At 48.4% G+C, this 24,805-nt stretch overlaps 1 protein-coding gene across 5 annotated transcripts; it reads right to left on the bottom strand.

The window, feature by feature from the left end:
* Window positions 1-827: 827 nt before the first annotated feature.
* Window positions 828-24,399, bottom strand: TMEM150C (transmembrane protein 150C). Of its 5 annotated transcripts, none has more exons than XM_056490969.1 (9): window positions 24,197-24,399; window positions 14,113-14,247; window positions 8,906-8,987; window positions 7,856-7,909; window positions 7,706-7,738; window positions 7,537-7,604; window positions 4,214-4,341; window positions 1,750-1,927; window positions 828-1,103 (listed from the first exon to the last, which is right to left on the bottom strand). In XM_056490969.1, the coding sequence occupies exons 2-9, from the start codon at window positions 14,117-14,119 to the stop codon at window positions 895-897; spliced, it is 759 nt and encodes a 252-aa protein (XP_056346944.1). In that variant the 5' UTR covers window positions 14,120-14,247; window positions 24,197-24,399; the 3' UTR covers window positions 828-894. The 5 variants fall into 5 exon arrangements, with proteins under 5 accessions (XP_056346944.1, XP_056346942.1, XP_056346943.1 ...); XM_056490967.1 differs by having other exon boundaries at window positions 8,906-8,990; window positions 24,197-24,378; XM_056490968.1 differs by lacking the exon at window positions 24,197-24,399 and adding an exon at window positions 19,107-19,200 and having other exon boundaries at window positions 8,906-8,990.
* Between the last annotated feature and the right edge of the window lie 406 nt (window positions 24,400-24,805).

The raw sequence follows: 24,805 nt of genomic DNA, 5'->3' as shown, positions 1-24,805 counted from the left end.
CAAGCCTGGTGTCTCTAACACAATGTTTTCCCCCTCAGTGAACATAAAGAAAAAAAAAATTTAAAAACTTCTGAAATACTATACACAATGTGTGGTGGAAGCACTACACATGGAGAAAGCAGCCTTTTCTGGGTTGTCTTCAGAGCACACAGACATTCTCATCTTAATTCAGCACCTCACTCTCACTAGTCCTCACCAGGAAGCCAAGCACAGCATCCCACTGTGTCACCCCCTCTGGCCTGGGGATGATCTGCCTGGATACAAGGCAGCATCAGCCAACTCTCACTTCCTGATGATTCCTTCCAAACCCAGATTGACAGTCAGCTGCTTTCCAGGCTGGAAGAAAAGCCTGCCTGCTTGCCATAAAAGCCAGTCCACTGGGGTCTTCTGTGTCTGATTCCAGGTTCTGAAGAAATAGCTGCTCTTGCTCACCCTACCAAGCTCCCCTGGCTGGCAGCAAAGAAAACAACCCGAGAAACACATGGAAGATGCAGTCTGGTGACTCAGGAACCAGTGACTCCTGAAGACTCTTGCTGTTTGAAAGTTTGCTTCCTTCACCTCCTTCTCTGCAGGGTGGGCTGAGCAGGACCAGTCTCAGTGGGGCATCACAAGGACAGGCTACTGAATGTTTTGAACAACAGGAGTGTGGCAGAGCTGCTCAGAAAGAGCCACTGGTGGCACAAACTAAGCAGCTTGTACTCCCTCACTGAGATGGATCCAATCCTCTTCCAGCAGACACCTCTGTTTGTTTGGCTCTTGGTGAGACAGCCACCCTCAGAGCCCTTTGGCAATACCATCATGATTGCACGTGAAAACAAACTCATAAAGAAAGTGTAAATGAGGTCATGTTTCACCCATGAGACCTGCCCCCCTCCCCCACTTCCAGAGGACAGGCTACACCTGATCTGTCTGGTACTCAGAGGCTTCTGATAAGCTTTCAGAAAAGCTCAGAAAGTTTTCCTGGTACTCAGAACAAATTATCTCAAATCTGTAATGCCTGAACTCCACTGCAAAGGTGCCAAAGTAGCACAGGAAGCACATCACTAGGCCCCACTGGATTCTGGAAGCATGCATGTGAATGCCCTGGGCCATAAGGATGAAATCTGGAAGAGGAAAGTCAAGGAACACAAATGGGAACAGACATCAACCTGTTTGAAAGCCAGCAAGGAAAAAAATCTGAACAAAGTCACCTAGGTAAGCCAACCCATCCAGTCATCATGAGGAGAGTGTGAATGTGATGCTAGAGATGAAAGGGATGTCAGATATTCAATGATGCCCATAGAGCACAGCAGCTCTCCTACACAGACCAGGGCTTCCTGATCCCAGATCATATTATTAATGTTAATAAACGTTAACAGAGGGGAAGACTCGGGTGCAGAGAAGTCAGTGATCTGACTGAACATCCAGCTAGCCAGGGACAGAGCCAGCAAGTGGGGACCTGGCTGCTGGTCCCTAGCTGCCAGGAACTTCCCAGTGGGAACTGGATCAGATCACTGCACCCACCACAGGCAATGGGAACACCTTTCAACCCACACTGTGAAATATTTGTTTAGATCACCTGCAAAATTGTTCCTTTCTGTGAAATCTGGAAGCACCACTCTACACAGTACAGCACTGAAATAGGATTGTACCATGAAGACAGACCGAGCACCATTCCAAAATGCTTTCAGATCCTAGGACAGGTGTGAGCAGAGCTGCTGCAGAACATACCCAATACCTGGCTTCCTGGGGAGCAAGACAAAAGGATACAGAGCACCACACAGAGGGTGATGCTGGCTGAGAGAGCCACTCGTGGAATGCCAGCTTTCCGCCCCTCGTTCTTGAGGTTGATCTTGAGGGTAAGGGCAGACTGGATCCAGCACGCCAGCGTCCCGAAGCCAAAGGTCAGCGATGTGCCCACGTTGTGGATCTCCTCATCATTGGAAAGCTAGGAACAAATAAAACTCTGATTGCCTGGCCACAACAGGAATTACCTGATAGCTAACTGGATTGCTGCTGAGGTGGGGTAGGGGAGAGTGGGGACCACTGGGGTGTGAGACAGAGCTGCTGTATCATTTCTTCTGGCAGAGGTGTAAGGTGTAACAGAACCAAGGTGAGTTGACAGCTCTCACAGTCAAGCAGATCTTCTGCCCAAAGCCCAAGAGCACAGTGGAAAATACAACTGCTTGGGGACTGTCTCCACAGCTCCATGATAAGACTCACAAACGCAGAGCTCAGAAATAAATTCTTCCTTGGCTCAAAGTGATGGCCAGGGCAGGCAAGCACAACCCACTGTGGGTATTGTACAGCTCCCTGCAATGAATGCAAATTGTGCACCTTCAGTGCCAGCTGCAGGGAGCAGGGCCTTGACACCCCCTTGAGCCAAGACACAAATACATGCTCCTGGTTTGGCAAGTTTCCCCCACGAAATTTCCTCTTCTGCCCATCCTCGACCACTGGCAACATGAACCCAACTTCTCTGGAGTGCCAGCGCTTCCCTGTTCCTTGGGCTGGCCTGTCTCACAGGGCTCACTGACTGTGCAACACTGCAAGGCAAAATGACAGCCAGGTTCAACTAGCAAGGCTCTGCAAAAAGATCCCTTGAGGCTGCAAATCCATTCAAAAAGTCCAGTATGCACTTAAGCCAAACGATTTCCATTCTCCCTCTACCTCTGAGGCTTTTCTAGAAAAGAAACCACCAGTCTGTAACTCCTCCCTTCAGCCTTAATTCCTATTTGATGATTTAACAAATACCCATCAAATAAGACACAATCTACAGGACAACAATCTAGTTGCTGTGCCTCCACTGGTATCTCCCCTCCTCTCTACCCTGAATTTCTTTCAAGAGTAGGTCCAAATAATCACTCAGGCAAAAATGGGATTGAGCTGCCTTTCCCAAGATAATCAGCACTGCAGGGGACTCACAGCTATAATGTCCCTCTAAAACACCCAATGTATAATTTTCTGGAAATATGATTTAATGCCACATTCAGCTCAGCAGTCAGGCAGGGAGAGGCATAGCCTAAGGTCTCATTACAGCATGCTTTCATGTTTGGCAAAAGATCTAAGAAAGGATACAGGTAACTAACAAGGAATGGATAGTTAGATATCAGATATCAGAGAATAATCAGCCAGGCATGGTTCAAAGCATCTACTGTTAAATTACAATCTTTTGCTCTGAAAAGGGAAAAAAGGAAAGAGAGGTCAAAACTGTTTCCTAGTGCTGTCCTGTACTAGAAATACTCTTCTCAGAGGTAGACAAAGCTGTTACAAAGGCTTCATAATTCCTAGCTGGAAAGCCTTTGTGAAAAACAAGACCCTGGGTTTCGGGCTCGTGGTGGGGAGTTAGGAAGACCAAGTCCATAAAAGTCAAATTATCTCACACCTCATTCAAAAAGAAAAAAAAAAACAATCAACTGTAAAGGACACCAAGTTCCTTCAATAACTGTACAATCCAGAGAGATCCTCACCCTCCACAAAACAAGTACCATTTCTGTACTGGGTCCCACCATGCAAAGCCAGGGAAGCAGCCAGCCTGCACTGACCTTTCTCAGTTCCTGCCACTATTGGGGGTCATTACTTGTGCCCCAGTGAGAGGCAGAGCCTCAGAGTCAAACCCAAGCCCCAGTGACTCTAACACCTTGATTTTCACTGCAGCCCTGACAGACACAAACGTGATCGCAGGGGACACCTAACCCTACAGATGTGGCAGATATTTGTTCCTATAACATTACAGGACAGAGGGAGAATGGGACACATTCAGACACACCCAGACACTCATCACATCCAGAGAAGTCCTGGCACCCCTCTGCTGTGTTCCTTTCCTGGCAGGTCTGAGGATCAGCAGGAGGTAGATTTAAAGCAACATATGTTTTAAAAGGACACTGAACCTTCTGCTAAATTTGTATGGGCATTTGTGCATCTGTTTGCACAGATGTGTCCACAAACTTCCTGCTCAACCCTCTTACCCAGGCCCATCTGTGCCAGCTCCCAGGGCTCAAGAGATTCAGGAGGCTCCTGCTGTGGCTCTCAGCAGGTCAGGTGTCAGCAAGCAGGTGCAAATCCTGCTGGAGACACATGGAAGGTGATGTGGTCCTTCATCTCAGCACACAAGTGGCAGATAGAGGGGGAAGAGCAGGTAAGGGAGGGCTGGGGCACATGCTTCTCCCAGGCTCACATCACAGGTCATTCACTGCTGGAAAAGCAGGAACTCCCATCACAGAGAGAGCAGTACCTGAAAGTTGCCGAGCAGGGTCATCCCAAAAGAGGCCAAGCACAGTGCCACCAAGCCGCTGATGTTCAGCCAAGGGGTGAGCACCTTTGGCTTCAGCTGGATGAAGCGCAGGACAGCCACAACAAGCGCTGGGAAGGAAACACAAGGCAAGGGGCGTCAGTAGGAAAACCTGCTGCAGCAAACACTGCCCCCTCCTCCTCCTTCTACCTGCAGGCCAGCAAGCTTCCTGCTTCTGCATGGCCCCCTCCCACTTAATCAGGGAAAAGACTAAGCACAGGAAGCATTTCTCTGTAATGCAGCTACAGCAAGCTCCAAGCTTCCTTTCCTCATTATGCTTTGTCTGCAAATTTTTGGGGGAAAGAACACCCTCCTGCTTGCCTGTGGAGCTCCCAGCACAGAGTCTATCACATGCACACCATGCATTCACTTAGTGGCACCTCCACTCACGAGTCCTGAGCTCTCCTGGAGGAGAGATGTCAAACCTCACTTGTATTAAAAAGCATATGAATGGCACATACATATTTCTGCAGGGTTTCCCATAATGCCTCTTCTCCTCCTCTGGAACAAGTTCTGTTGCCACGAACATAAACCGAAATGTTGCACTAATTTTCCATGAGGCATGGAATAACATTCCTTCCAAGCTAAAAACTCCCCTAAGCTAACAATTCCCCCAAGCACTATGGTATATGATACATGATCAATATGATATATCATATATATGACATGGCATAACCCCAGAAGATACTCAAACTGTGTATTCTTGCCCTCCCTAGCGAATGCAACAACAGAGAAAGCCAGGCAATCAGTTGGTCTTCAGATGCAATTCAAGCCAGACCACTAAAAATCAATTTAGTTGAAGAGGGAAATTTGCTTGCTGTCAAACACCTTCTTATGTTCATGCTCAAATTGATAGCATGCAGCTCATATTGTTGTAAGTAGTTTGCCTTAGCAAATTAGATCTGCATTTTCCACAAAACCCCTGGTATAATATCGAATACATGGTTTAGGAAAATTAGGGCAGTGTAAGTGAAAAACACCCACTTTTACCCAAACTGCAAAAGATATCTGAATTTACTCTCTCACAATTGCTCTAGTGAATCAATCCACTCCAAATCCTTAAAAATGAGAACTTTGTTCCCACCCAAAGAGATGATTTCTATTTTTCATCCCCAAGCAATTGTTTGGGACAGCCATCCATGACTACTCAAGCTCACATACAGGAACTTCTTAATTTCTGTTTCTGCAATACAAACTTCTGAAATTATGTGATTTTTTTTCTAAAACCTGATGGGAATGACAAAAGGGGATTAAAAGCATTCCATGCAAAACAATGGTATTTTCAACTTCAGTAATTCCCACATTTCTAGCATGTTTCTGTAGTTTTCCTCTGCTTTAGCTTTGACATAACTAAGGTGGTCAGAGATACAAGCCAAAAGTAGCTCCCAGAAGTACAAAAATACAGCAGAGAAAGATTGACTTTATCCACAGAGAGATTAGAACAGAATAGACTTTTTCTATTGGAAAGGGCTTAAAACAATCATCAAATTCAGCTGCCTAACCAATTCAGAACTGACCAAAAGTTAAAGCATGTTATTAAGGGCACTGCTTCTTAAATAGGGACAGGCTTGGGGCATCAACCGTCTCATTAGGAATCATATTTCAGTGTTTGACCACTCTCTTGATAAAGAAATGCTTCCTAATGTTCAGTTTAAACTCCTCCTGGAGCAGCTTTGAACCCACGTTCAATCACTGGATCTGAGGAGGAAGAGATCTACACCTCCCTTTCCACATCCTCTTCCCATTTATACTTGAGTCTAGTGTTACCCTGTCCCAGGTGCAGGATACAGCATTTAGACTTGTATAATTTCATCCCTTTAATTACTGCCCAGTGTCCCAGCTACCTAGATCCCTCTGGGAGGCACCTGGTTTCTCAGGGGAGTCAAAAGCACCTCTCAGTTTGGGATCAGCAGTGAACTTGCTAATGGTGCTTTCACATCATTCATTCAGATTGTTGATAAAGAAAAATCCAGCAAAGCTATATCAAACACCTTCCTTTCATCCACCAGGTATGTGCCCTTATCATGGAAGGATACTGAATTTGTTACACAGGACTTTCCCTTTGTGAGCCCATGCTGACTGTGCCTAGTGACTGCATTATTCTTTAAATGTGTCCGTATCATCTTGTCCATAATTTTTCGAGGAACTGAGGTTAGACCAACAGGTCTGTAGATCTCTGGGTGTTTCCTCATGCCCTTCTTGTAGATTGGAATAACACTGGCTGGCTTCCAGTCAGCAGAGCCCTCCCCAGAATCCCAAGACACTGGGTAGATGATAGAGAGGGGTCCTGCCCCAATATCCACTACCTCCTTCAGTATTCTGGGATGAATCCCATGCAGGACCAAGATACTTGTGAGCATTCAGCTGATACATCTGGTCCCTGACGATTCCAGTACCCACAAATGGACAGTCACTGCTCCCACACTTGTAGTCCTTCAATTCAGAGGACTGGACAGCCCAAGCATTTTATTAAAGACTGAGGCAGAAAAAGCACTGAATGCCTCCACTTCTACTTCATCCCTATTAGTCAGGTTACAGGCTTTAACAAGTATTTGCCCAACATTTTCTTTAGGCCTCCTTTTTCCACTGACATACTTAAAAACACTCTTCTTGTTGTCTGAAACAACTCTGGCCAGTTTTAAATCAAATTGAGCTTTGGCCTTTCCCATCTTCTCCCTGCATATACAAACCACAGCTCTGCAATCTTCCTGGAAAGCCTAATCTCTCTTCCAGAGACAATGTAATGGCTTTTTCCTCTTAAGCCAAGCCGGTCTTCTGCTCCACTCTTTGAGCACAATCCCACACAGCTGGATTGCCTGTTCCTGTGCTTCTAAAAGGTGGTTCTTAAAGACTGACCAGCACTCATGGACCCTAAGCCCTCAAAAGCAGACTCCTGAGGTATTCTGCTCCGTATATAGCTCCCAGAAAAGCCTAAAGTTTGCTTTCTTGAAATCTAGGGGATCAATTCTGCTTTGATTCCCTAAATTCCTTTTTTCTCATTACAGCAAAAGTTCTAAACACAACCATTTCATGATCACCAAGGCCGAGACAGTCACCTACCATCACACCTCCCACGACACACTTGCAGTCTGGAGGTTGTATTTCCCCTGTTACATTTCTTTCTTTGCAATGGGAAGAAGCAGCAATAAATGACAGTTCAAAAGGTTTCACATCATCACATTCAAAAAGAATACGTACAAGATATTACTTACATTTCAGTGACTCTTAAAACAAACAAAGAAAGAAACTCCAGCTGTGGTTCCTACCTAGAAATGCTGCCATGTTCATGACTTGACTAAACACACAGCTTGCAGGAGGTGCATCACCTGCAATACTTGAAAATACAAAGTGCATCATTGTAACTCTAGGATGGCAAAGACACATAAATAGCAACCATTATCCAGAACAGTACTTGGAAGAAAATTATTCATTTACCTTATATAAGGTGGTCTTTTGGAACCAGGTTTCCTAAGAGACACAGGCACAGGAATAAAGATTCAAGGTTTTCTTTCCCATTTTGCTGCAATTGTTTCATTATTTCAAAGAAACAACTGATTGAATATAAAGCCCACAAACAGCTCTTACCTATCTGATACACTTAGTGGGAGAATTTTGTTGTCTTCCACTGCTATAAAGTACCTGTCAAGAAAAAGGAAAAAAAAATACTGTGAAATCTCATTCTAGCTTCCATTCTAAATATCACTCCAACAACCCATTAAGTGTTTCAAAGCCCACTGGCAGGATCTGCTGGAGGAGCCTGTGTTCCTCTCTGCTCAAGCAGGCAGTTTTGCTTATTTCTCAGTCCATGTGCCTTCCTTTGTGTTGCATCTGATTTGCACGATTGAGTGGACAAACAGGGTCACTGAACTGAGCTGCCTTTAAAATAACCAGCCAGGGGAACGTTTTCATTTTTAGTTTGAGTTATTTTGATTCATCAGGTTTACTACAGTAGTCCATCCATAAAAGCTATTTTAATAGAGAGGAGATGGGACAAGAAAAACAACAAGCAATAAAGGTCAAACAAAAGGCTTAAGCTGCCCCTGCTGCTGAAAAACAGCATCCATAGACCATGGCCAAAGCCACATCCTATAACATAACTGAGCACAGCTGCTGATCACACATTTATCACTCCCAAATCCATGCTGCAGTCATCTGCCTGCATGCTTGGAGAGAGCCCAGCTCAGGGAAGTGCATGTCTTGTGTGCATTTTGGTAAGAAGCATTAGGGAGAAAGTGAGGTGTCAGCATTAAGCTGCTGGCAGGTTTTCAGTGTTGTGCTGGATACTGCAGATTTTAAATTTCTACCCCAAAGCAGGGCCTAAGTGTTTCTCCAAGAGCTCTGCTGAGTCATTCAAAGAAAATGTAATTAAAGGAATTTTTTACATTTTTGGCTGTCTCTTTTCAGGCAGCTCAAAGTAACATATACCAGGAAGAAAACAAGGTCAGTAACTTGGTCTGACGAGCACAGAAACTCAGGGATAAAAACGTGATACTTCAAGCCATTAACTGGTACAGACTGGCCCCTGCCCCTATCATGTGCCTTTCCAGCCCCAAAGTAGCTCAAGGGCAGAGCATCCCCAAAATACTCTCCTTGATGAGAAGCAGCCTCCCAAATAACCAGCAGGAGATAACTTACACTATCCATAATCCAGCTGATGTAAACAGGGTAAAGACAAGAGGTAAAAACATCCACACGCTGCATTTCTTCCCATCCATACCTGCTGGAAACAAAGAACAAAGTAAAAACAGAGGGCTGAGGCACCCACCCTCCTTAGCCCCCCTCTTCTGAGAGCAAGAAGGGCATCCCCACAGCAGGTACCAAGCTCCTCATGGCCACTGCAAACCTTTCCTGCTGTCATTGCTGGCACAAGGGGTTAAGCTGCTGCACACAGCAGCATCCTGCTCACAGCTGGTAACAACCAAGGCACTGGAGCTGTGGAGCGGGAGACTTTTCAACCACACCTACACAATTTGAGTGGTTTTCAAAGTACTTCTCTTAAGGATCTCGTGCAAAGGTGACCACAAGACCTGCAGCTCTGATTCCCTACTGCTTCCCACAGGCACAAGGCAAGGCAGCCTCCTACCCAGGAGCATTACCAATTCCACACACGCTGCCTCAGCAAAGCCTGCAGCATGGAGAGAGAGAGAGAGAGAGAGAGAGAGAGAGATGCCCATGCTGTCATCATCTCTACAAAAGACATGACCAGCTCCCATCCTGACCACAGCAAGCAGCTAAAAGCGGTTTCTGGCCACACCTAGAGCAGAGCCAGCTCCAGTGCCAGCTCCCAGCGTGCTGTCAGGAGCTGGGATGAGGCGCTGCCAACAGCTGCTGACATGCAGGCACTGTGAAATGCTGCATGGGGCATAGGGATGCTGCAGACACCAGCTCCCCAGGAAGCGTTTGTCCTCCAGGCAAGATCATGCTGTACGAGCATCTGGAATGCCAGGGCTGTTCCTGTAATATGTGCAATTCAGAAACACTGCAGTGCTGCTGACACAGAGTCCTACATCTCCATGTGAGTCCTTTGATAATGGATCAAGGATTTCCTCACGCTCTGTCCTCCTCCATATATGCTCCTCCCGGCACCAGCACAGCCACGAGACACAAAGAGAGGGGAACAACACCTGGCTCACAGCTCCAGCACCTGCTTTACTTACACTAGGGCAGCAGCACCTGTGCTCCTGCTGCAGGGCAGGCATTTCCTGGTGCCACCAGCACCTACATGGCATAGTGAGGCACCCTGGGGTACCAGGACAGCTTAGAGGTGACAGCCTCTCACTTGAACATGCTGGCATTTGCACCTCAACTACCTCATCCAGGTCCTTAAAGCCATGACCCCTCCCTTTGCCCCAGAGAAGAAAGACCTGGCATTGTCATCCTCCTCCTCTCAACTCCCCTGGCCTTCCTACATCTGCAGCACAGAGCCATGGTCTGCTCCCTGCTGTCAAGACCCAGAAGAGAGTCAGCACCACCCTCACCATGTCACAGCAGCCCCCAGCTCCCCTAAGGCACCCCAAGTGTCAAAGGACATGCTGGCTGAACTGCTCAGGGCCCCTGACACCAATTCCTGCCTTGCCTCACTGGGACAGAGGCTGAAGGGCTGGAGAGAGGCTCCCTATGTAGAAGGCATGGCACTCTCACCTCTACAGGTCAGCTATCTTGTTTTCCCTGCAAATGGCCTAGCAGGGTTACAAAACAACACCCTGGCAGTGCCCAGAGTCACACCACACTTGCACAAAGCCATGAGGCCACGATTTGATGCTGTTTGTACAGACAGCCTGGGGTAAGGCTGAATTCCAAACCTTAAAAGACAGAAAAGCAGTCAGATAAGGTCTCTTCTCTGACTTGGGAGCAGAAAGAACTGCAGACAAAGAGCATGAAATGATGCAAGTATTAAGTATGCTGATTTAAAAGGCAGGCAGCTCCAGTGTGCATACAGATCTCTAGCACAGAGAACACATCAGAAGAAATTATCAACCAAGGGGACTAGATTTCCCATCTCACTTCTACTCCTCTCCTCCAGCACAGGAAATGCAGCATTTCACATCTCTGTAACCTTCACAGCTCCCGCTGTTGTGCTTGCAGCTATTCCATGAAGTGCAGCCCTTCCCTTTTTCTCTTGCTGCTCAGCAGCACTGCAGCAGCATTCCTTAGCTGGTGTTGGATGGTGCTGTGCTACTGAGAGACCCATGACAGCAATCTCAAGGACACTTCCAAGTGGCAGCTGTCCCACCTGCCACAGGACCGTGTCCCTGACAGCATCTGGCAGCAGTGCCCAAGTGCCAGTGCCCCACGCAAGGGAGACATAACTGGGGCCAAATTCCCTCTCATGTCAGGCAATATCACCTCCTGTTCCAGCCCCTGCCTGCTCTGCAAGGTAATTAGTGCTGTGCTCAACTCTCCTCTTGTCTCTGGGGGTGGCTGGACTGAGCCAAGGTCACACAATTCTTTCACGTCAGGGGATGGCACGTATTATTTACCCTTCACCTTTGGAAAGGTACAGAAATTTCATTTACACAATAAAAGCAAACAGTAGCCATAACACCTGTCCTCATTAATGGGCTGCTGCAGCTCCTCCAGCTCCCAGCATGGAAACAGCAGCCTTCACAAGCTATTTCAGCATTGCTTGTCATACAGAGAAAAGCCCAAGGCAAGGGCTTTTTCCCCAGGCAGAGCAGCAAGGCAGCACACAGGGACATGGACTCCACACCAGAATGAAGTGGGGAAACGTGAAAATACTGTCTAGATAACCACTGTTTTGTGCTGAGCTCTAAAACAGAGCAAGGCCAAGACTAGTGCCCAACCCCCCCAGAGTCAGAGCAACATGGCTACAAACTCACCTCCTTGGAAAACAGCCCTCTGTTTAATATTCACTGTGCCACACTGAGTCCCCTTCCATCAGTCACTAACAGAAAATTACATCTGAAATCATTGCATAAATGAATGACCTGTGCAGAGCACAGCATCCTGATGGGAAGCCAGCTCCATAGTTCAGAGACCCTAATTTCAGACAGTTAAAAGGAAGGAAGACACCTGGTCTGACAGACCAAAAGCAGGAAAGAAGAGTACCTTTCCCCCATGTCCTCAAACAGCAGCACCTTTTAATACTGGCCATTGGCACAGCCCACACATGCTTGGATATGTTTCAGCATCCCCATGTGGACAGAGGATGGTTTAAAAACACGGCTCAGCTCCTGCACATTTCTCATTTATTCTCTGCTGTGCAATTCAGGTGCCAGGAACAAAATTACACGTAATCCAAATTTCTTCCAAAGGAGAAACCCTGAATATGTGCCAAACCTGCCTAGCTTTGCACTAGTCTCAGCACACATCATTCTCTGCAGCTGCCTTTGGGTTAGTCTTGTCCTCTTCTGGGATGACCCCAGTGTTTGTATCTTCAAGCTGGGAAACCTCTGTGCACCCTATGACCAGCACCTCTAAAAGGAGACAGGAACAAGAGAACAAGGAACATAAACATCAGCCTCTCCTGCAACACCAGACCAGTTTAGCCAAAGTAAAATGCCAAGAGTAATAGGAAAAATTACCAAAATTCTTTATGGGAAATGTAGAAACAAACTCAATGACAGTTAATTGCTCCACAGGGATGACATAAAGCCAAACCTCATCTCTATACAGCTCTGTTCTGCACTGCTGCCATGTCCAGTGATGCCAACTCTGAGCAGTCAACTCCAGCTGGCAACAATAACCATCTCTGCCAGCCCATGTTCTCCTAAATAAACCACTGCATCCAAGAGGCAGTTGGTAATTTCCCATGCCCATTTGTCTTTCAGGAAGACTTTCAGCAACAGAAAGCCCTCACAGTGCAATGGATTCACAAAACTAACAAAAACATTTTCAGTATCACAGCTGACCCAGCCCACCTTCTCAAAAGCTCACATGTGGTTTTCCAGTCCCTCCTGACACACACACTCACACCACCCTGTTGAGGTGTGCTCCTGCTCCCATCTAATAAGAACTGAAAAGTTTCACATTAGCATTGCCCCAGTGTGTGTCTTGAGAATGTCTCTCAATGCAAGCTTACTCATCTCCAGTTCCATTTTTATGCCTAAATCTGCTTAGACTGTCAGCTGCTTGCTCTGCTTTTTTTACCATTGCCCTGCTATACACCCTCAACCAATTAAGCTTCCGTTCCTCTAATGTACACACTTCAATTACAGCAGGCAGCTCACCAAACATATACTGCTGCTTGCTCAAGGTTCATTTAATATGGACATCTTAATTTCATCTGCCAAGCAAAGTTACAGGCTCCTCCTGAAGCTGCTTTCACCAGAATGAAATGAATGTAAGGAAGGACAAAATTACCACATTAACAGAGTCATATATCTTTTTTTCAGACTAAAGCATGCAGAAAATGAAATGCATAGTAAGCCAGAGCAACCCTCCTGCATTTCACAGCACTAGGCCACTGGGTTATTTCAGAGAACAGGTACAAAGCCAGGAGCACTGTGAAGAGGAGGACACTGTTTAAAACATAGAGCAAGTCATAAAGAATTGCTGCCAGTCAGCAACAATCAAAGGGGGACAAACACATTCTGTCTTTTGGGGGAGCCCACTAGCCCTCTGTGTTTTTCAAAACAAAAATAACCACAGTCACTTGATAGCTAATCACTGTAACTGAGTAGATACAAACCAGCATATTATATAACCTGCCACCCACAAGTCACAAATGCCAACATAACAAAACAGGGCGTTTTCAGGTTTATCTCAAGGTTTCCAGTGTGAGTGCACAATGAGAGAGATAAGATGTGACAGAGGGCTTGTAAATACATAATAAAATGGTGGGTTAACAAGAAAAGAAGTGATCCCCTCTGTCAGCAGGGTAGGATGTTGTGCTTGCTCCAGGTATCCACCTACCATCTCACGGATGTGCAGAAATGCCATTTTCATTTCATTTATACAAGAGGAATGGGAAAAGGTAAAGACATCTCTGGGTTGTGCATGGGGAAAGCAGGAGAGATGCTTCAGTAAACCTGCAACAATGTTGAGAGGCAATGTTTTCACCCACGGCAACATCAGTAAGTTTCTTGTCTCACTTCACACAGGGTGACCCCATTCATGGTGCTAATGAAATCCTCTGGCTAACATAAACCTAACAGAGATGGGCCAAGTGCAACAAAGGAATGAAACCTTCTAATCACCAAAAAACAGAGGTAGAAAAGGACACATTGATATCCTTAATATCTGACCCAGAGATATTCCTGCAGCCCTGCTGGGTCCTGAGGCCAGTGCACCCCACTATACTTCAAAAAGGGCTCTTGGTTTTTTGCTTCTTGCTGCCCCACAACCTTCACTCTCGGTCACACATGGGTGTAAGTACTTACAGGCCATTTAGTAAGCAGTGCTGAGCTGCTGTGTCACAGCCAGAGACGCTGACTTTCAACTCCTGTGGGCTGAGTCTGCCTGTCTCGCATTTGGGGCTGCACAAACCAGGCACACCCCGCTTCCAGACCACGCTCCTGGGTGTTAGAAAAGAAAAATTAGTGTCATTTCCCACCACAGGACTAAAGGGCTGCTCTGCAGGCTATGCCAGATCACACTGACTTCCATGAGGTCCCACTCATATCATGAGCGGGGCTTGGGCAGTCCTGGCCCTCAGCCTGCACACAGGTAAAGGAGGCAGAGAGATGAGCTGGGGGAGGCAGAAGGTAACATCCAGCTCAGACACAAGGAGCTGGGGCAGCAGGCAGTGAAACCAGGCAGGAGAGCCAGGAGCAGCCAGGAGCAGCCAGGGTGAGCTGAGAAGAACTGCATTTTGCACGTGCTGTGTGTTTCTTTGCCCCAGGGATCCCATTCTGCTAGGGAACACTCATTGCAAGATACAGCCATCCCAGCTCCTCCTGACCTCAGGGGATGCACAAGTCAGGTGGCAACCAGCTCCTAGGGAGTCCTCCCAGTGTGTGCTGGACTGCCCTCCCAGGGCAGATGCCTTACTCCCTCCAAGTGCAGATGTTGAGGAATACAAGCAGTATCTTGGTGAGCAGCCACAGTGGGAGCTGCAGGTTGTGGTGGTGGCTGGAGCCACATGCAACGGGCATGACCTGGCATCCATCCCTTGCCCAGCAAAGGGCATGGAGACCTGTGGCTGGTCAGCCAGGTCACCACCAAGGATGGCTGGTCACCCAGAGATTCTGTGGAACCCAAATAAACAGAGAGAAGACCCCAGACTAAATATCACAATTGGAACAGGCACACACACTGAGGGTATAAGAGGCCAGGGATTCCTCAGTGCAGGGAGACCCCCTGAAGGCACACATCAGCTGAATGGAACCACCCACTGTGAAAGGGCTTCAGTCCCAGCAGTAACAGCCTGGGGTGGTGGGAGTGTGACTGACAGTGGCTTCTGGCTGGTCAGACAGAAAAGTTTCCTTAACACAGATATGCTCAGGACTGGGGCCACTTTCACCAGACTTCTGAGACACAAGGGAAATCTCTAGCAGAGTCTCAACACAGACCAAACCCACAGTCTCACACCACCACGACCACAAGGGCATATCTTCCTCTTGAGAATCCTTTGATTTGGGATGCTTGTGAGAAGGGTACTTACCTCAAAGTCCTAGCCAATCCCCAAAGTAAAGAGCTGCTGGAAAATGAGGAGGGCAAAAAAGGCTTTATGAAAAAATGAGACAGCTGTGCTGTGAGAAAAGAGGCTCTGAAACCATCTCCTTGCTCTGCAAGCAATACAGAAATGCAGGGTGATGTTATGGCAAAGCCCAGGAAGTCAGAGGCACTGTGCAGACAGGCTGTCCAGTGACTGTCCTGCACCTCAACCACCTCAATCTAACGAAGCAGCAACAAGCAGATTGAGTTTTTCTCCTCCCAGAATGTACAGAGGTCTTGAGAGGGTATTAATAAACTGATAGAGGTGTTTTATTTGCTCCTCAGTTCCAAAAATCACAAATGTCCAAATCGAACATTTCCAAATGGAAATGTCTTCAATCATTTCCAACCTGCACGAGCAAGCAAAGCCAAGACACACATTACATCGGAAGGGGGGAAGGAAGTCTGCCCAAAAGGTTTGTCCCATTATCAGGAAAACAATGGAAGTGTTGGGAGTGGCAAAGAATACTTAACAGGGACGTGAAACTTCAAGTGTTGACTTACAAATAGCTTTGAAGGTAAGGAAAAACAGACTAAGCCCAGGGGAACAGACTTGGCAGAACGTTATTCCTGATCATATTGTCTCCTCCTGTAGTTATGGATGAGAGAGTACACACCCTGCAAGGCTAGAAAAATTCCAGGTTCCCCTGCCTTTTCTACCCTGTCATTATTTTTTCCCCACCAAACAGAAAACACACACTCAACTACAGAACTTCTCATGGGGTCTAAGCAGGGCTTCTCCCACCTGTTTATCCTGTCTTTCATATCTTATCCCTTTCACCCTTCTTCTATTCACCCTCTGGAAGCATAAGCTCCTTTCTTCTGCACTTTGCAGCTACACTTTTGGAGAGATGTACACTGTCCCCAGCAATTCCTTTGGTAAATGCAACTGGTCATGGGGAAAACACCCAAGGCCTGTGAACTGTTAGGGGACTGTGGCAGAGCACACTGTTTCTCAGGATAGTTTTCCCTCACCAACCTCTCCAGCCTGAGGACTTCCTCCTCCTCCACAGAAAGAAGTCCTCTTCTTCATGTATTTATTTACCACCAAAGCCCCAGAGGAGCAGCAACTAGGTGATGGGCCAGAGGGTGAGCTACAAGGAATGGAGTATCCATGACTTGGCTTTTGTCATCCCACTAAAGTGACCCTCTCTGGCACAGGGATTGTCTTTTGACTCTGCTGAGACTTGTGCAAATCATTTGCCCCGAGAGGCAAAGTATGAGGTAAGCAATCACAGACAGGCATTTCTGTGGTGCTCACCACTTCATTGCCAGCATTCCTTATTTGTAGGAAACAATTTCCTTTGTTTACCAGTGTCTCAAGCTGCTACAGCCATAAATTGCTGCTTGTAGGGTGTTTGGGTAAACTACAGTAAGAAGGTGCAATACAGCATTCCCCTTCAAGCAAACACAACAGAGGGGAGCAGGGAACAGCTTCCAGCTGCTAAACAGTGGCCAAGCCTTTGTGAGCAGCCTCTACATTGAATACAGACAGATTATTACTTTTTAAGTCTATTGAAATATCTTCAGAGACAGACTTTCCTGTAGGAGACTACAATAAACCACCTCCAAGAGTAGGACAAGACCACACTGGGGAGGCTCTCCTGCCAAGCTGTGGCCATCCTCAGTGTCTTGGCCAACCAAAACCCACACTTGCAGTCCTGTAGTGCCAAAACTGAAGGGCCACTGGCTCTTCTGATTTAGGCAGTCACCACTATTAATACCAGTGGTTCCTCATTGGAAGCAAGAAATAATACAGCAAGAGCTGAAGTTCTCTCCCTAAGTACCTGGACCTGCCCCAGCTCAGGAAATTGCAGGGAGGATGCTGGACACTCTCCCCACCATTGCAGCAGATCAGCCCACATCCTCCAGGCTTTTGCTCCCTTCCTTTTGCTACTCATGGGAGAGGCAGCCCAGACCTCTCCCCAGCAGGCAGGACCATCCAGCAACAACCTCAGCATTAAAAATGTGCAATAAACCCCATGTGAGGTAACCTATAGCTGTTTTAACAGTTCCTTTCATAGTTTTTGAAGCTTCATCAGTCTTTTCCTCTCCTCTCATTCACTCTGCCCTTGTCTCTCCACCTGCTCCCAATGTGTTTTCCTTCCTTTTTACTCTCATCCTGCCCTCATCCCTGAGCCTCAGCTGACCTCCTCTGCAATCTGCAGGGACATAAGATGAGGAGAGACTTTTGCAAATCTTCTTGAGACAGCAAAACCCCACAATTATTCCCATTTTAGACCACAAACCCAGTGATTTGCTCTCTGAGATGTCACACTGGAAATCAGTGACACAGAGGACTGTGCATTCAGAGTCCTGGTCCAAGCCTTCTACTGCAGCAGCAGCAGCCTCGTCACCTGCCACCACCTCCTATCCCAGTGTATCCTTCCCAATATACTGCCTAGGATCCTCTCTCTTTTCTCACAGACCTTTCTTTGCCTCTTTGCTCCCACTTAAGCTGCAATCACAGCTCATTGCTTCAGCTTGGACTGCAGGATTGGGACCTTAAAGTCTCTCTGTCGAGCCAAACCACAATCTTGCAATCTCAGGCTGCCCGGAAATGGCTGGGGGGAGAGACAAAACCATGGACATGACATTTCTTCCAAGAAAAAAAGAAAACCCAATTGGAAACGTTGATGTTCTTACAAGCACACATCCCTGCTCTGCATCTGAAAAGCAAACACTGCAGCACAAAGAATCTTAAAAGGGGAAATGAAACAACTGCACTTTCAGCACCCAGGTTCAGAAAATGCTGAATGGGCATGGATAGCCACAACAAAACAATTTGACTCTTAATAGTTCAGCAGTGAAATCAGGAGCAAGATATTTGTCAGGCAAATAGGAGTCCCCTGTCCTCACCCCATTGCCCAAGGTAGAAAGTGGGCAAGAATCAAGTCCTCTTCTTTTGGGCACTGTCATTTGTTTGAGCACAGAAGACACAACAGGCAGCCAGTGTCAGGATACACCATTCACACATTGCTCTCCTCCATGTTGAACTGCTACTCCTAATTAACCAGGCGTGTGTACATTGCCATGGCATGAGGACTGTGTGAATGTTCATCAGACAACCCTTAGGGTCGCTTTTGCTTGAACAGGAAAAGAAAAAAAATAAAATGGAAAAAAGAAGGCAGAAAGGCTAACTCATAATTTCTGCAACCTTTCTAGCTTAAGGGCTCTGAATCAAAGGTCTGGCACAGGCACGATGCTCTAACTAAAAGATGAGATCCCAAGCGACCCTGGACATCAGCACCCAGCATTTTTCTGTCACTCAGAGAGAGGATCTCGCCCTTCCCTCCCGGCGGCACCACAGCACAGCTGAACGGCCTTTCTGACACCTTCAATCCCCTCCAGGGAACTTAACCGGACACAGCCTGACAGCCCCTGGGGAGGGCAGGACCTGTCCCGCCCCACAACCTCAGCCCAGGCGAGCTTTTCACAGAGCTATGAGCCCGCCGAGCTGTCCCCACCACATCCCGCAGCGCCGGAGGGATGGATGCCCAGAGGGAAGCCACGGCCTGGGCGAGCAGTCCCTCAGCTGGGTCCCTCATGCCCGGGGCGAGGCGGCTCCGACGGCGCCCTCAGCCCGTCCCGCCCCGGGCACAGGCGCTCGGGGTCCCGGCTCGGGGCAGGCCGCACCCCCGGCCCCAGGGGGCTCTCGAGTCGCGACAGCGGGGCGACAGCGGGCGGGAGGGGGCCCGGCACCCGGAGCGGCTCCTACCTGCGCACCTGCGGCGGCCCCGGCTCCGGCTGCGGCGGCGGCGGCGGCGCGGCCGGGCTGGGCTGGGCTGGTCCGAGCCCCCGCCCCGCCGAGCCCCGCCCCGGACGGGCGGGCCCGGAGCTCCGCGGGAGGAGTGCGGGGCTCCGGCGGCCGGGATTGGGGTGCTGGGCTCGGCCACCGCCCCCCGCAGCTTCGGGGCGTGTGTGGGGCGCGGGCGGCACCACGGCCCGGGTGGGGTGCCTGAGGGCTGGGCCCGCGGCGGGCGTGGCGGAGGGTCTGCCTGCCCGCCTTCCCAGGGCAATTCCAGAGGGTCTGTCTGCCTTCCCAGGGCAATTCCAGAGGGTCCGCCTGCCCGCCTTCCCAGGGCAATTCCAGAGGGTCCGCCTGCCTTGCCAGGGCAATTCCAGAGGGTCCGCCTGCCCGCCTTGCCAGGGCAATTCCAGAGGGTCCGCCTGCCTTGCCAGGGCAATTCCAAAGGGTCCGCCTGCCTGCCTTCCCAGGGCAATTCCAGAGGGTCTGTCTGCCTTACCAGGGCAATTCCAAAGGATCTGTCTGCCTTCCCAGGGCAATTCCAGAGGGTCTGTCTGCCTTCCCAGGGCAATTCCAGAGGGTCTGCCTGCCCGCCTTCCCAGGGCAATTCCAAAGGTTCCGCCTGCCGTGCCTTCCCAGGGCAATTCCAAAGGATCTGTCTGCCTTCCCAGGGCAATTCCAAAGGGTCCCTGCTGTGCCTTCCCAGGGCAATTCCAGAGGGTCTGCCTGCCTGCCTTCCCAGGGCAATTCCAAATGGTCTCTGCTCTGCCTTCCCAGGGCAATTCCAGAGGGTCTCGGCTCTGCCTTCCCAGGGCAATTCCAGAGGGTCTGCCTGCCTTCCCAGGGGCAATTCCAAAGGGTCCCAGCCCTGCCTTCCCAGGGCCATGGCAAAGGGTCCCTGCTCTGCCTTCTCCCCTGCTCTGCCTTCTCCCCTGCCTGCCCTTCCCAGGGCCAGGAGCACCTCCCCAGCCCGCAGCCCCCAGCCCCCGGAGGTACCGCTGCACAAACCCGCATCTTTGCAGCCCTCCCGAAAAATGCTGCCCTGTGGATGGATGTTTAAAAAGGCTGAAGGAAGCAGCCACTCAGTAGCAAGAGACCCCAGCAAGAGCCTCTTTCCCCCTTTTCCCTTTCCTACTGGGTGGTGGGCTTTGTGATCTCTGTGAAGTATCTCTGTGTTTGGAATTTTGGGAAGAAACATTCCCAGCAAAGCAGCTCCGTGATAACCATGTGGGATTGTTTCCTGGGATGGAGGGTTCACTTCGCTCTCTGATCTTCATGGGATTCATTCATTAGTGTCACTTCTTTTTCCTCTTCCTCCCATGTCTCTGTGTCAGGATGACTGATGTTATTTAGTGACTGTCTTGTTTGTTTTCCTAAAATCCAAATTAGGTAGCACTCAAAATTTTGTCCTGGTGCCATCACTTATGAACCAACACAAAACAGACAGATGCCTAAATCCATGTCAGCCCCCAGAACTGAGCTGAGTTATACATCAGCAGTCTTTCAGTATTTCGTAGGTTGCTCTTCTAGCAAGCAACACTCCTTCACCCTGCAGCTTTGGCCCAAGAGATTTCATGTGTCTGATCCCCAGGGATTGAAAACCCTGATCCTCAGAGCAAGCTCTGCACCAGCAGGTCCCCTGAGCCCTTACCAAAGTGGCTGCATCATCAAGGGAGAGGACAGATGCTCCCACAGAAAGGCATGTACTGCGTATGCTTCAGTGTTTTAAAGGCCAAGGGGGCTAATTTTAGAGCTGAAATAACATTCTTCCTGCTTTGGTATTTCAAATCTTGTGTTATCCTGGAGTAATAAATGTTTCCTTGCAGCATTTGCTTTTTTTGCAACCCCACAAAATCCAGAGATCTTGGTCAGGTTTCTCCTCTGCGTGCACTGCCCCATGGCACTGCCACACGAGACTTCCATGGCTTTCCTCAGGCAAGGAGCTGCTATTGCCTCCATGTCACCAAGAGGGGCCCCAAAATCGGGTGCCTGGGAAAAAATATGCTTGAGGTATCAGCATTAACCACATCCCTCCCTGCAAGGCTTCTTGTGACAGCAAAAGTCAAGGAAGCTCATGTTAAAAGTAATAGAGGGGAGGTCTGAATCCCAGTACCCTCTGGCTTTCAGGAGCTGAGGCTGAAGAAAACCCTCTGTCAAACAGGTGAGAAGTGGCAGTGCTCAGCCCCAGAGATTTTGGCCAGAAAGGAAAATGCAGCAACTAATCAGAAACTGCCTTAGTCACTTCACCTCTGCTGTCAGCCAGTGCTGGAAGGGAAACAATGCACCATATGGGATTTTAAGGCAATTTCATTTTTGGTAAACTCTGAGTGTCTGAGACATTTTGTTCACAGCTCCTTTTTGAGCAGATGGTGTCCCTCTGAGTGCTGGAAAACGCATGATGCTGACAGGCCCACCAAAAACCTATTACAAATTTAAAAAATCACAGCTTGAAAAAAGGGCACAGCCTGAGGACAGCAAGCATGTGTTGGAGCCCACCCAGTGCAGGAAGAAAGAGAGATGCAGGGAGGCATCAGCCATTAAGGGGTGATGTTAAGTGGGTCATCAAAGATATTTCCTACAATGACTTCTTCATGGGACAGCATGGGAGGAGCAGCAACTCTCCCACAACCCTCACCCTGCAAAGCAAAGCAACCTCATGCCCCTCTAGTTGCTGTCTTTCCCAGGGTGAAATTACCATTGAAGACTGCTGTGGTTATCCTGGACTGTTTTTATTTTTTGGAAGGAAAAGGTACACAAAGATGAGGAAAATGGAAAAGGGCATTGCTTTGAGTTGCTTTCTGAAACTGTATTGGCCACCTTTTTCTCCTCTCCTGCTCCTTTCTGCTCCAAAGGTGGAGTGAGGCAAGAAAGGTTGTTTACCCAAAAAGAGGAGCAGTGGGGAAAATGGGCCTGGGGATCACTCAGCAGCAGCCATTGGAGCTGCTCCACACCCCGAGGCATGTATTAAATACAATGAAAACTGTTAAGAACCAGTTAAAACTGTTTCTCAGTTGAAGTGTTAGCCCTCATTTCATTAGCCAGATCATCTCCTATCAAAGCCATCTGTTCCTTTATCAAGCTTTTCAAATATTGTGATAGACTTCATATCTCCAAATGCCCTGCTGATAAACAGTTGCCACCTAAGCAAGCCCACCCGTGGCTTGGCTGTGACAAGGTGTGCTCAGGGTGGCTGGAGAGGCAGTGACCTGCAAGGTGCACTCTCTCACCCTAAGAAACATCCCCAGATCCCATCCCTATGAGATGAAGCTCTTCCCAGTTTGCCCACATGATCTCAACTGAGAAAGATTCACCTAGATGAGGAAATGGAGCAGCAAATTGATGAGACCCATTCCATCCAACTGCAGCAAAGTAATACCATTTGAATGTTAGGAAAGGAAATGGAGGGAATGGAAACAAAATTATATTTTTTTCCATAAAAAAAGAAGTTAAAAAAAAATTACTGCTGTGATAGCAAATACATGGGATAAAGAGGACTTGTGAACTCTGGGGATAAAGCCTTGCAGTGCCAGTGTATACAGATGAGAGCTGCAGACTGGTGTGCCCTGGCCCCAAGGGATGTGTATTCTGGTCTGGCAGCAAGACAGTCCTACATGAAGCACAGAAAATGCTGCGAAAAAAAAGGATCTTTTTTTTTTTTTTTTTTTTAAGAATAATGAGATTGGGTAATTATTTCCTATTATCATGCTATAAATGCTAAGGGAATCGTGTCAGTCAGGAAAGTTTAGCAGCCACAGTGAACACAAAGGTTAGGCATGCTGTGCAGACGTGGTAAGCACCATTTCACCTACATTTCTTATCTGTGCTGTTCAGTAGAGCCTTTACTCCAAACATTTTCCAAGTCCTGCAAGAGGGGATTTTTTTTTTATTGTTCTGCAGGCAGGCTTTGCTGCTCACCAGCTTCTTTGGGGAGCAGATTTATCTTTAAGAATGCTTGTGTGGGACAGGGCCTTTACCTGCAGTGAGGCCACACCTTTGCTCCTTGCCCTTTTAGCTTTAACCCCAGCTTGGCCATGGTTGGTGCAGGAAGGGGAGAGGCAGCAGCACAACTCCTGGAGTCACTTGTCTGGGGAGAGTTCTTTCCTCATTTTCTCAGAAAAAGCCTACATCAGGATTTAACTGTTTGGGGAGTGGGGCAGCAGGAGATGCACTCTCTAAAAGCAATGCACCCCATGTGCAGGGGGTGATTTAAACAGTAAAAGCCTCCAAACCATTCAGTGGGCAATTTTGTCCATGCAGGGGCACCTCAAGAGTTCTAATTTTTTTCCCTTGCTCTCACCTGTTTAGTGGGGCTGGTGCTGCTGGGTAGAGGTTTTTGCCAGAGGTTTCTGCTCCCAAGCTAGGCACAGCTGTGCCAGAGCTACTGTGGGCACATGGGCATGTTAGTACATGCCCTCTTTTCCTACCGAGCTCTGCTTTCAGTTTTGCTTTTCATTCTTCTTTTAAGATAAGATCTTTGGGGAATTTGCACCTTGATTCCCATATATTCCCAGGACATGGTGAACACACTGTACACAAACACCCTTTCCAATTAAAGGGTAGAGCTGTAAAACAGCCTTGGGGCAAAAATACCGAGGTATTACAATCCATGTCTTTGGGACCACTGTCTGGGAGCTGATATACCATCAGTCTCCCTCCAAACTGAGAGGCCTCCCAGCTGCAAATACCCCAAACATCATCTAACCAGAGCCCACAGGTCAGCCCACACTTCCAGCCTTGCATGCATTCGCAGGCTCACATGGCCACAGGAGACCTTTCAGATAGTTTTTTTCCTAGGAGCCTCCCACCCCAGCAGCTGAATGTGGTACCTGCAGTCAGGCCACATTTCCCATCTGCTGGGCTTATTTCTAGAAAGCTGTGTTCTGGCTGCCAGCCGGGGACAGCAGTTTGCCTTTCACTTCCAAGCTGCAGAGGGATGCAGACAATTCCCAAGGCTCACCAGGGAACTGCAGAGCCTCTGGAGGAAGCAGGCAGAGCAGAAAACCACCCCTTGTACCCCAAGAATGCAAACCCTGGTGCATTTCTTCAGCACCAGCACTCACCCTCTCCCTGCAGTCCTTCTCAAGGTGTAACTTCAGTGCCAGCAGGTTTTGCTCATCTCTCCTGCTCCAGGGATTATCCCAGCCCAGCTGCAGCAGGGATGGGGTCAGATGGAGCCTGGAAGTTCCCCTGCAGTAGCCACCACAGCCTTGGCCTCACCTCACACCATGGCAGCCGTGTTTGTGCACAGCCCTGACAGGGGCGGTTTCACCAGTGTTTGCATAACCAATTACGTGCTCTAACTCGGAGATTAAATCCTCCTCTCTGCTGTAATATACAGATTAGACCCTCCTCCAGAGATTGTGCCAAATCCCAGGGATCCCAGGGCAGGCTAGCATTCCCTTGCCAGAGAGCAGCTGACCTGCTCCACTTGGAAGGAGCACACAGCTCCAGAGCCAACACTGCATTTCACATAAGGGCCCCACCAGTTCTGGGAAAAGGGGTAAAACCAATCCAGTGCCTGCTGTGTGCCAAAGCTGAGAGTCTGGAAACACTCAGTGCATGGAGCAGAGTACAAATACCTGCTCCACTGCTATGTGGTGTTATTCCAGATGGGTTAGTGGGCCAAGAACAGAGTTAGAGACAACACAAGGTCAGGCACTGCCATCAGG

The sequence above is a fragment of the Oenanthe melanoleuca genome, chromosome 4, assembly GCF_029582105.1.
Source record: "Oenanthe melanoleuca isolate GR-GAL-2019-014 chromosome 4, OMel1.0, whole genome shotgun sequence".
Taxonomy (NCBI): domain Eukaryota; kingdom Metazoa; phylum Chordata; class Aves; order Passeriformes; family Muscicapidae; genus Oenanthe; species Oenanthe melanoleuca.
Note: the sequence above shows the minus strand (reverse complement) of the source record. Positions and strands in the feature narration are given on the sequence as shown.